Here is a 12547-nt window from a genome sequence, read left to right as displayed (position 1 = left end):
TCTTACCAGGTGAGTCTTTCCCTCTTTGTGAATAGACCTACCCCTTCTTTGTCCTTTCAATCCATTTTTAAATCTCACACTTGGGCAAATTAGGTGATTCTTTCTGGTTTCAAATTCTCTATCTTTAAGTTATTCTACTGCTGTATAGGAGTAGCCAAAAAGAGAAAGTTGTGGGGGACAAATTCTCCTCAAAATAAGAAAATAACATAAAAAAATACTTCTATTTATTTGAAACTGCATGTGTGTGTATCTGTGAGTGCACACCACGTGCACAGGGATGCACAGAGGCATCAGATTCCCTGAAGCTGGAGTTGTAGGCAATTGTGGGCCACCCAACATGGGTGCTGCAAATCGAGGTCTATATTCAGTCATACCCATTCCTGAGCCATCTCTGCAGCCCCAAACAAATCCATTTTGAAACACTTACTTCTACCTCTAACCTAACTATCAGAGTCTTCTCCGGACACACGTCTCCTCTCTTCTGCACTCACCTCAGCCTCTCCCGTCCCCTGTGCTAGAGATGGAACCCAGGGCCCCGTGGACACTAGACAAACACTGCACTCTGAGCAAAATCCCCAGCCTCTTAGAATCATAGTTTCCATTGGTGCGTATGCCATCATCAGCTATTGGACATCTAAGTTACAACAGTTTGCTGTGGAGGACCCTGTAGGACACTGGCTCACTGCTTTCACATATTCACCCCAATACTGCTGAAGAAAGTTTGAGAGCTTAGACATTCTGATCATCTTCTAAATAGCTATGTTTCACCTTAAAATTATACAGATTTCTCCTTTTGATATATGCTATGCTTTCTGTGGTTAAGACACATGGTTCAACTATAACTTATTTTTCACAGTTATTTTCTAATGGAATTAATGCTTTGGGGAAATATGTATATAAATGTTTTAATAGAATATCTTATCTATTCTTTGGTAATTTCAATTCATGTAAACAGTGTATCATATCTACTCTCCCCCCATTCTGGGCACCCCAACATGGCCTGCCCCCCACTTCATGCCCCTTTTCTTTTGTAACAGTGCACCGAGTTCAGTTAGTGCTGCCTGCTGACTGAAGAGCTCTATTCAGCTCATGGTTCAACTCCAGTGAGTATTCCACCTTCAGCACTCAGGATTCAGTCTCAGGGGATGCTATTCCACCCCAGATCCACGATTCATCTCATCTGTGCTGGAGAACCTTCTCCCTGACTTGCAGAAGAAGCCGCCATGGCTTACCTTGTCCATATCTATCAGCGTCACGGGAATGTTTCTTCCAACTACCACCATCACTGTGCGGCCACAGTTATCCACACCTAAGAGAGGAGGTGCAGTCAGGACCCAGAAGCCTTAGTGCGAGACCAGCGTTTGTCCCGTCAAATAATATGTATTTGACTGCATAAAAGAATTCTGCACACACAAAAGTAAGAAATGGGATGCGCAAGCTTCTAAAATTATATCATTAGATTTCTTTTAGTGTTAGGGAAACACTTTTCTTTCTTGATTTTAAAGCTTTATGAGATTTTGACCACAGTTCTGACTTTAAGATTGTTTAAATATTTTAAATTACCATGACCTATGGTTTTTTTTTAAATAACCATTTTGTTTAAGCTTTTCACAACATTTAATAGTATTAGTGACCCAAGAAATGCTAGAAGCTTTCAATTGAAAACTAACAGGTAATGCCTAGAATGAAACACAGCAGAGGAACTGGGGCCAGGAGAGGGCTATGAGTTGTATTGACAAATGCTTAGGACTCTTTAGAAGCAGAAAAATTCTAACAGAAAAAGCATCCCAGAAAAAGGTGAAGCAGGCAATGTGAGACCCCAAGAAAATATTACAGTTGACAATAAGTCTAAGATCCTCATGATGTGCAAAACCTATTGACATCAGCACAATACTGTGTTCAGAGAGAAACCGAGTCTTTCCAGCACAATGAGTCAGACCCCTCAATTAGCAAGAATAAGATCATTAACCTCACCTGTTTGGTACAAGGCCTTCAGAGAAGCAATATCGGAGAGGTCCTCAGATCTTGCTTGGCATAACCAGCGGTTATAACTAGACAAATAAAAGGAACGATTGTTACAGCAAACGTTGGCAAGTTACTTTTGCAAACGAAACCCCTTTCAACAGCTTTTGCTGACCATAAAGGACTGAGGCTTCATTACAACAAAGAGTTAGAGGCTATTGTACTGTGGAGAATCTTAAGTTATTGTTAAATGCACGTTAGAGAGAAAATGTAAAGACATTCTTATGGTAAGTCAAGAGTACAGAAGTAAGTGGCAAAGAGGTCAAATATTCAAAATGACATAATTAAAGAATACTCTTATTTTTCCTTACTAGAAAAATGTTAACAGGAAAAGCCTCAGTGTTAGATCTGGAAAGCGGATAAGCACTAATTAACGAAGCTATGATGAGTGCTTGAGACTATTGCAGCGGACAGACAGCAGGATCGCTGCCCTCACGAAGTCACAGCACAGCGGAAGGACACTGGGTGCTGCACATGTTATACAGGACCACACGCAAGGCAAGAAGTTTTACCTGGCAGCTCAGACATTTATGACTGGTTAATGAAGCTTGAATCGAACCCCTACTTACTATGACACATGGACTAATTTGGCTTTGGCGAAAAGGTTACAAATGATTTTAATGATCAAGTTAATATTTTAGTTTTTTTTTTTTTTTTTTTTTTTTTTTTTTTTTGAGATGGCCTCACTCTATTAAGTAGCCTCCGTTGACTGGAACTCACTATGTAGACAAGGCTACCCTCAACATTAGAGATCTGCCTGCTTCTGCCTCCTGGATGCTAGGATGAAATGTGTGTGCCACCACACCCCGTTCAAGTTAATCTTAATAGCTAATTTACCATACGACTCACAACTTCCCAGAACTCCAGGGATCTGATGCCATCTGGTTGCTTCCTAACAACTTCCTTAGATACATCCAAATCACTCGCAAAGCACAAAACACTTAGACGCGTTAGTGAGAATTAGGGCTGTGTCTGTGTTCTCAGATTTTGTAAAGAACCGGTGCACAGAGACTGGCGCAGCCCAGCAGGGCAGAGAAAGGACACCGAGGAGCCAGTGATGGAGAGCTGGAGTCTTTCAAAAGGACTACCAATCAATCACACACTTTAACACCCTTCGTCCTGGTCAGCGTAAGGGGAACTGGGTAAGCATGGTAAGTAAGACCCTGGTTCAGGAAGAGCATAAGTACATCTTTTTAAATGCTATCCTGCCATCTCAAGCACGGCAGGACACTGACTTCCAGCTCTGCCATATCATAACTCAACAGTCCTCAGTTCTAAACTGTTTGGTCTCAGAACCCCTTCATGTTCATATCGACCAATATTCATCATATCGTACATAACAGAAATCTAAAAGCATTTACTTACTGATTTAAAAGAAACAAAAATTAATTATCTGCATATACCTTTTGATGTAAAAAAAATATGGCTGGGTGGTGGTGGCGCACGCCTTAAATTTCCACACTTGGGAGGCAGAAGCAGGCGGATCTCTGTGAGTTCAATTCCAGCCTGGTCTTCAAGAGCTAGTTCCAGGACAGCTAGGGCTGTTACACAGAGAAACCCTGTCTTGAAAAACCAAAAAATAAAACAACAACAACAACAACAACAACTGTGCTTAGGAAGATGAGCTATCCTCTTAACTTCGCATTCTCTTTACCATCTGAAAGACCCCGTGCTCTAGCCTGCACTGATCTCTGCAGCACCGCAGGTTAAGGAGCCCGGGACACTGGATCGGACGCCGTGAGGGTGAGGGTGACAGTGACAGTGAAGGCAGCCTGGCCTCACAGGCTCCTGGAGGGCACCAGCTTTCCTGGGCCACACTTTTGAGAGGCGCCATTTCCACTATTTCAGCAGCATAAGCAGAAGACCATGACCCTCGGGATGCTTCTGTGTCGGTTCTTACACAATTACAGCCACACAAAGCCCCTCCTTCAACCTTTCTCTCTCCCAGTGCTGGAAGAAAAGAAGCAGCTAAACTGGACCCCACGCCAATCACAAACAGCTAACCAGCTGGCTCATAGCCAAAGCCAGCAAACACCTCTTGGTAAGTTGAGGACATCACCACCACCATTTCCCCCTTCAGTCTCTCTAGACTTCTAGCTGAGCGCTGCCTAGACCACGAATGCTTCTAAGCTCAAGTGGACCGCCAAATTTATTTTGTCTACAGTTTTTCTTTTAGCAGCACTCTCAAGCGTTCTGCATTACAGATAAAAGACCTCATCGTCAGTCTCAGAGAGACAAATACATGGGAAGCCAGACAATCTTATCATTCAGTGATAGCTTTACTGGATGGCAGAGTGCTGTGGGAGAATACACTTGTACACTGTAAAGATCTGTCACTCGTATTGGTTTAATAAAATGCTGATTGGCCAGTAGCCAGGCAGGAAGTATAGGCAGGGCAATCAGACTAAGAGAATTCTGGGAAGAGGAAAGGCAGAGAGGCAGTCACCAGCCAGATGCAGAGGAAGCAAGATAAGAATGCCTCACTGAGAAAAGGTACCAAGCCACGTGGCTAAACACAGACAAGAATTATGGATTAAAAGTTGTAAGAACCAGTTAATAATAAGCCTGAGCTAATAGGCCAAACAGTTTACAAATAATATAAGCATCTGTGTTTCTTTGGGACTGAACTGCTGTAGGACCAGGCGGGACAGAAACTTCTGTCTATATCAGAGCACTCAGTCCTTGTTTTCCTGCTGGGGCTTTGCTGCCACTAAGTGATTACTGGGTGTGCCCAACACCCTGATCATTGTCCAGAACTTCTGCCTGAATGTACTTAGTACCTCATGCCTGCATTAAGGACATGTTCTTATAGAGTGAGTGTCTACAGTCTGCCATGGTTGACTCTCCAGATCAAGGTCTTCCACCAGGAAAGGGCACTGCTTTACATGCTGTCTATAATTCCTTTCCTGGAACCTGCCCTTTCCCTGAGGGCAACATACCAGAAATGCACAGTCAGTACATATATGCTCAATTTAATACTGCCCTGAACTAGTAGTTGATAAGCAAAACAAATTGACTCCTGGAGAAAAATGAGATAAACAACTAGCTTGGAAGAAAAAAAAAGTGCAGAATCTCTGTCATTTCATGAAAAATGAAAGGTTAATGGGCCTGAGGGGAGGCAGGGGGAAGAGAGGGGGAGAGAGATAGATAAAGAATGCATGGTGCATGTGTCAAGAGACCAACTTGAAGAAGATCTCTCCTTCCACTGTATGGAATCCAGGCATCTAAATTAGATAGCCAGGCTTGGCATGAGCTCCTTTACCCACTGAGCCACGTCGCCAGCCTCAGTTGTTTTTCATGGACCATCACTCTTTACTCTGAAAGCTTACAGGCAGACAAACTATGACCATTTAACCTGAATTGTTTTCTTTAAGATGAATAAAATGATCTGTCTTGGCAAGAAAAATAACCAGCAAGGACTAACTTACCGCCAATGATAAAATCTGAGCCCAATATGCATTCCATACACTCGACTGTGAAAAGTCTTTATCTTGACTTTTTTAAATTTTTCTTTCTTTCTTTTTTTTTGTTTTTTTTTTTTTTTGTTTTTTTGTTTTTTGAGACAGGGTTTCTCTGTGGCTTTGGAGCCTGTCCTGGAACTAGCTCTTGTAGACCAGGCTGGTCTTTCTTTTTTTTTTTCTGGCAGGGTCTCATTATACAGTCCTAGCCATCCTAAAATTCAAGAGATTCCACCTGCCTCTGCCTCCTGACTGCTGGGATTTAGGGCTGGGAAGCTTGGCGTTTTGCAGTAAGACTGGTGTTGGAATTAATACATTTTGATACTGTACAATGAAGCATACTGATACAGTTATCTGAGTGAATCCCTACTTTCCAGAGGATCTATGCATCATATCATAAAGCCACATTTGTGATAAGACAGTGTATTTTAAAACAGAATATGGAAACACAGATGTGGGGCTGGAGACAGTACAGAGAGCCAGGGCACTGTCTCCAGGTCTGGCAACAAGAGTTTGATCCCCAGACCCATATGGCAAAAGTAGAGAATTACTGCAAGTTATCCTTTGACCTCTGCATGCTATGGTGGGCGGGCGACACACACACACACACACACACACACACACACACACACACACAGAGGCACACACAGAGGCACACACGTAAGCATACGCATGCATGCCCACATGAACACAGATGTAAGTAAATAAAAGAAATCACAATGGGTAAGGTTTAAGATCCCATATCATAACTAAACTTTCAGAAACTATCACTTATCATATTCTATAAAGTACACAGAAACATATCTGATTTCTTAAAAGTCTTTAAAAGTACTCCTTTGCTTTCCAATTCTGTCTTTGAGTAATGTCATATTTCCTTTATAAAATTTATCCAAGAAAACTTACTGCAACAGTTTGAACGATGCTATTAGATTCTAGCCATCTTCACTTAAACCCACTGAACATTTTGCAAGATTTTAATACAAAAGACAAAATTAGCTAACTTTTGAAAGATTGTTTACTTATGAATGAATTAATAATTTCTGATATGGTAAGTGTTGATAGATATAGCCCATATGGATACAAGTCCTCTGGGATCTTCAAACATTTATAAGCGTGCAAGGGGATTTGAGCTCCACAAACAACTCACAAATCATGATATGAACACTTGAAGAATGCATGCAGACACACAGAGAGAGATCACAATGGTGTCCAAGGGAGCCCAGTCACTGTATTTAAAGAAAAATGCTTGCCACATGACACTATACATGACCAGGCTGAGAAACTAGAGCCTGTCTTTGGGTTCATCCTTTGGAAATTTTGTTCACTGGTTCCCTCTAGTGGTAAATTTGCTTCTGTTATTTGCAAATTGGAGTCAAGTGAAGACCTGGGACTGAGGAGGCAGCAAATGTTAATTCTGGCTGGGGGAGAGGAAGCCATTTCTTTCAGCGGTGTTGCATGGGACAGTAGTCCAGGCCTCAGTAAATACCCTCCTCCCTAGCTCATAGTGGCAACCCGAATTAAACTCGGCGGGCTACAAAACAAGCCACGAAAGAGGACTCGCTAGGAAGAAGTTTGAGTGAGATTGGGAAGAGGATGAGAGAGGGTAACAAGAGGTGAAAATGATAAAATACATCATAGAGATGTATGAAACTCTCAAAGAAATAAAAAAATATTAAAAATATGTTTGTAAGAGATTTCTGAGATCATCTAGCCCAACTTGCATCTATGACTGGAGAACAGCACCACAGAAGTACCATGTAAAATAGTATGCTACGTTGTGGCAGGCTGTGAAAATGCAAAATAAGAAAGGCAGGTATTTCAGACCCAGCAAATAAGGTTCGCATGGCCTTCGCTTTACAGCTGAAACCTGGAAAATGGACAGGATTAAAGGAAGAGATGATCCAAACCAAAATAAATGGGAGCCAAAGCTCAAAAATATGACAGAGACTGGTTAGCTTAGTACCGAAGAAAGCCACAGCGATGGACTTTACCGCGCTGGCCTTCCAGGTGCCTCTCTGCATGCAGCGCAATTGCCTGACACTAGTCTGTGAGACGTTATCCTGACCCACTCTAAGAGGCAATGGAGAGTCAGTACAATTCATTTCTTTCCTTAAAATTTTGAAAAGCAGCTCCTTTACTATTAATCTTTGAAAAAAACCACAAACTACAAAGCTCCATCTGTGACTTTACAAGGACTCGTTCAGAACTGCGTTAGCATTAGAGACACTCGGAGGAAACGATATAAAGTCCTCAGGGTAAGCTGCGGAGACATAAAACTCTTCAGCTGAGGAGAACCTGAACTGCTTCAGTGGTAAACGCACAGCAGAAACCTTGTGAATGCCTTTCCTTTCTTCCAATTTCCCTGTTTAGACTATAACCTCACATAGAGGCACAGCAATTAGAGACACATCGAATAGAAACTCTGAAATCAAGCAAGCATCTGAGCACCAGCTCCACCAAACCACCAGACTCAACTTGCAGCTCTGCATCTGCAGAATGAGTTTGGACCCTGTTACTGGGTCATCACGAAGATTAAGCGAGAGGAACTTCGTGTGTACGGAAAAGCATCTAGCAGACTCCTGACGTCACACCATCTATCAGTCTGGACTAGTGTGCCTTACTTTCTTTGATGCTGCTTCTGCAGGGCAGCTTCGGACAACTGTCCCTGGAGGATCAGTTTTCTTTGCTTGTCAATGTCTCCTTCCATTCGAGCAAAAGCATGAGAGCCAATGAAAGACAGATCCACGCCCAAGCCGTCATCCTCATCTTCTTCTTGGTTCTCTGCAATGAAAGTACCATCAGCAGAGAGCTACGGAAGCAGACCGCAAAACTGACGGTGAGTGCTGCGGGAGCAACAAGTATGGGGCGACAAAACAAAGCCAAAAAGCCTCGCACCCGGACTAAGATGATGATTCTGAAATAACATTTAGAAATCCCAAGTCCTGAAACAGTGAACTAAACGTAACTAATCTATTCCCTTAGCCAACTTCATGAAGTGTGTGAGGCATGCTTTCATTCAGGGGATTTAGGGTCTTACACAGGTGAAGGTTGATAGAGTCGGAAGGACTTCCATCCTAACATACTCTCTGTGTATAAGTTTCAGCTTATCTGAGTATAAAATCTAAAGAAATGACATGCCCATAGTATTCTTATCTTCTATTTAATGTTAACTGGGGCTTTTAGAGGACACTGTTTTGGCTGTTCTGGAACTCACGGACACCTGCGCGCCTCTGCCTCTCGAGTGCTGGGATTAAAGCACTGTTAAAACTGATCAAAACTTGAAAAATTAAGGTGGCAATATGCTCAATTATTGCTTCAACACGTCTTCATGAGCCTAGGGACTCCATTCAGCTGAGCATGCTGTTATGACCTCCTGTGAATCCTCAAACACAAGCCTACATCCTGGCTGGCTGGTGTTTTACCTGTACTCTAGCTTCCTGAAGAGAAAAATTGAGAAGCAAAAGTTGAACTATTACACATTGTTGGTAGGAATACAGGTTTGTGCGGCCACTATGAAAATCACCATGAAAGCTCCTCAAAAAGCTAAAAACAGAATTACCACATGACTCAACCCTATCATCCCTGGAGGTAAACCCCAAAGAACTGCTAACGGGCATACCAGAGACACCTGCTCATTGGTATTACTTTACCATTCACAACAGTCCAGATACAGGGCCAGCCTAGATAGGTGTAGGGATGAATGGGTAAAGTGTGACACCCCCCGCCCTCCTCCCCACTCAGTCACCTGAGTTTTATTCAGCCATAAACAATGAAGAAATTGTGATCTGCAGAAAAATGGATGGAACTGGAGACCATTAGGCTAAGCAAAATAAGCCAGATGCCAAGAGACACTTATCACATGGATTCTCCTCCTGTGTGGAATCAGGATTTTATAAAGACGTAACATGAAAGTGTGTGTGGGTGAGTACTTCGAGAGAAGGGACCAGCAGGAGAACAAGAGAGGAATGAAAATAATGAAGAAAATGCCATTATCTGTATGAAAACATCATAAGGAAACCCATAATTTGTAGGCTAATTAAAGAAAAGAAGGAAGCCAGAATTCTAGCACTCACCCTCCGAAGCACCAGGTTTCTCACTTATTCTAATCTGCCGCTCAGGCACCACAGGCTCCCCGTCTGCATTCCCGATGTCTGCAGGTAGGTAGGGCAGTGACTGGCTCTCCTCCTTTAACGACCTTGGGAAGTACAGAGGTAGCAGCTTTTGGTAAGTGGCCTGTGTCAGAAAAGTAAGGCATTCTGTGAAAAACAGTGACTCAGAAGCAGCCCGAGCAGGGGTCACTGTGACCCACGCGCTGTGGGGACAGACTCGGGAGTGCAGGCCTCACCTCTCTACGCTCCGAACGCTGCCTGAGAGCCTCGCTCACCCTTTCCATGAAACATTACTGGTCAAGTCAACAGCACTGCCCACCCTGGCCGGGTCAGCAAGCCTGGGATGTGTCAGTCCCAGTCCTGTCCACACGCCCACCTTTTACTGCTCCCTCAGCTGTGCAGATGCTATCTGCTCAAGTTTACTATAGCAGTCTCTATCTGACCTAGGCTTAGTGTTCCAGTTTTCTTTAAACAAACAAACAAGAACTATTCTAACTATATCTAAAGGATTGACAGTTTTCACTCATTCTTAGAAATTTAAAAAAAAGATAAATTTTACTTTGGAAAAAGAAACAAGGAGCCTCTCAGATGGTTTCATAGGTAAGGGCCCCCAAGTCTGATGACCCGAGTTTGACTCTTGTGACCTACGTGGCGAAGAAGAGTCTGACGGTCATCCCCTGATGTCCATACACACATTCCCCCAGCCTCCTCCAAAATAAAATACATAGATAAGCCTAATTTTAAAAAATTAGGAAGGCAATGGAGGTGGGAAATGAACGAAAACAAAATATAGCAGCATATGATATGAAGATGATGAAACCCTTCACTTTGTATGCTAACCTAAAAACTTACCAAGTAACTTCAGTGTGCTAAACTAAGAAATGGGCAGGGTTCCTGTCTATGATTTCCATGTGAGGTCCCCGTGCTCTTTCACAGCACCAGAGCAAATGCAGGCGCTGCTAGTGCGCATGCTCGTTGAAGCACTCTGCCTCTCCTGCAGCAATGACCAGGAATCACTGTGTCACTACTCAGCATCACTTATCAACTACCCCAAACTTCACAGGCTAAAGCGACGGTCAGAGGTCATGGGTGTTGGCAGCTCTTCCAGAGGACCCATGTTCCGTTCTCAGCATCCACACTGGGCAGCTCACAACCATCTCTAACTCTAGTTCCAGGGGATCCAACACTTTCTCCTCACCTTCATAAATATCTACACTTGAATGTACATAAACTCACATGTGTACACCTCCATACACATAAATATAAAATAAGATGGATAAATCTTTTTAAAAAGGACTAAAAGAATGATAACAAAAAGTCATGGAATCGAATACTGGTCAGTGAAATCATTCAAGAAATCAGTATTATACATAGAACTATAACAATCCCTAAAGAGAAGCCTGGAGACATTAGATTTGTACCTAAAAAAAAAAAAATACAGATAGGCTGGGTGTGTTGGCACATGCCCTTAATCCTCAGCCTTGGGAGGCAGAGACAGGCAAACCTTTGTGAGTTTGAGGCTAGTTTGGTCTATATAGTGAGTTCCAGGCCAACCAGGTCTATAAAGAAAGACCTTGTCTCAAAGCAAAGCAAAGCAAAACAAAATAAAAACCAAATTAAAAAAAACATAAACAAGCAAACAAATGTAGACAGGGTCAGCATCAGGCTCAGCTTGTCAACGTGCCTGCTATGCAGGCCTGGCCACCTGAGTTCAGTCTATAAAAACTGCACAAGGTGGGGAGGAGAGAACAGTTCCACAAGCTGTTCTCGGACTTCCACACATGTCATGGCACAGAGTACAGGCATACTTAAACACATACACACTCACACACACTCACATGCACTAAGCTTTTTAAAGAATTCATATACCATAAAGCTAACCTGTTGAAAATGCAGAATCCAGTGACTGTTAGTATATTCTCAAAGCTGTGCAATCACCACCATCTGATTCCAGAACACTGACATCACCCCAACCAACCTATCAGCAATCTTTCCCTACAATTCCTTTTACCAAACCCCGAGCTACCAATTGTTCTGTCTAAATAGATGTGCCTATTTTGAACATTTCAATAAAACAATACAATTTGTAGCCTTTTATGTCTAGCTTATTTCAGTTAACATGTTTTCCAGGTTCACTTTTTAACATGAATCCATAATTCATTCCCCCAAGGATGAATACTACCCTATATATGCTCTACATATGCTCACTGATAAACAATGCTGCTATAAATATTCATCTTCACACTTTAAATATTTTTGCATATACTACTACTGTATTATACTGTAACTTTGGTATCTCACTGTAGTTTTGGCTTGCATTTCTATAATGGTCAATGTTGTGAAGTGTCTTTATACTGGTCATTTGTAGGCACACAACTCTTTAAGAAATGAGTACTACCCATGCTTTCAAAAATTTTTTTTCTGTATTTCATGTTTTCCCGTCTTAGAAAGCTTACTCTCAAGGGAACACTGCCCTTCCCAGGGCTCTCTGACTTCTAAAATCAGTGTTAATTTACTTGGAAATATGTCTTGTCTGTGCAAACCGACCAATGCTACTCCTGCTCCTCCACTTCCCTATTTTAGCAAAGCACTGAGAACTAAATGACTGCTGAAGACCAGAGGCTCTAAAGCTAGGGAAGCCAGTGAGATAAAAACAAAGCTCTGACTTTCTAAATGGACCGAGTTTAAGGAACGTCTCTCCCCCCACCCCCCACAAGCAAACATAAACCCTCCAACCTTGTGCCACAGGCTTGGCTGCTAACCATGTTCAGGCAGGCAGGCAGCGAAGCCTCACCAGCAAAGCAGCAATGCTGCTAAAACCTGAGGACCTAGAATTCAGGCCACAAGGTGCCACCTCGAGCGCTAGCAGGAGCAGCAGGCAGAACTGCCCGCCTATGCCATTCCACTTATGAAGACAGCAGCTAAGCAGTAAAATTGTGACTCAAACTCTCCTTAGAT

General features: G+C 42.6%; 1 protein-coding gene across 2 annotated transcripts in view; it reads right to left on the bottom strand.

Annotated features, from left to right (window-relative positions):
- Window positions 1-12547, bottom strand: part of Gdap2 (ganglioside induced differentiation associated protein 2) — a 46635-nt gene that overhangs the window by 14373 nt on the left and 19715 nt on the right. For both annotated transcript variants that reach the window (XM_038311387.1, XM_038311388.1), the window contains exons 7-10: window positions 9554-9713; window positions 8102-8261; window positions 1975-2051; window positions 1233-1309 (exon numbers count right to left, since the gene is read on the bottom strand). In XM_038311387.1, coding sequence (XP_038167315.1) covers window positions 1233-1309; window positions 1975-2051; window positions 8102-8261; window positions 9554-9713 — 474 coding nt within the window. The remainder of the gene's footprint in view (window positions 1-1232; window positions 1310-1974; window positions 2052-8101; window positions 8262-9553; window positions 9714-12547) is intronic.

This window comes from Arvicola amphibius, chromosome 14, assembly GCF_903992535.2.
Source record: "Arvicola amphibius chromosome 14, mArvAmp1.2, whole genome shotgun sequence".
In the NCBI taxonomy this organism is placed as follows: Eukaryota; Metazoa; Chordata; class Mammalia; order Rodentia; family Cricetidae; genus Arvicola; species Arvicola amphibius.
This window is presented reverse-complemented; position numbering and strand designations above follow the sequence as displayed.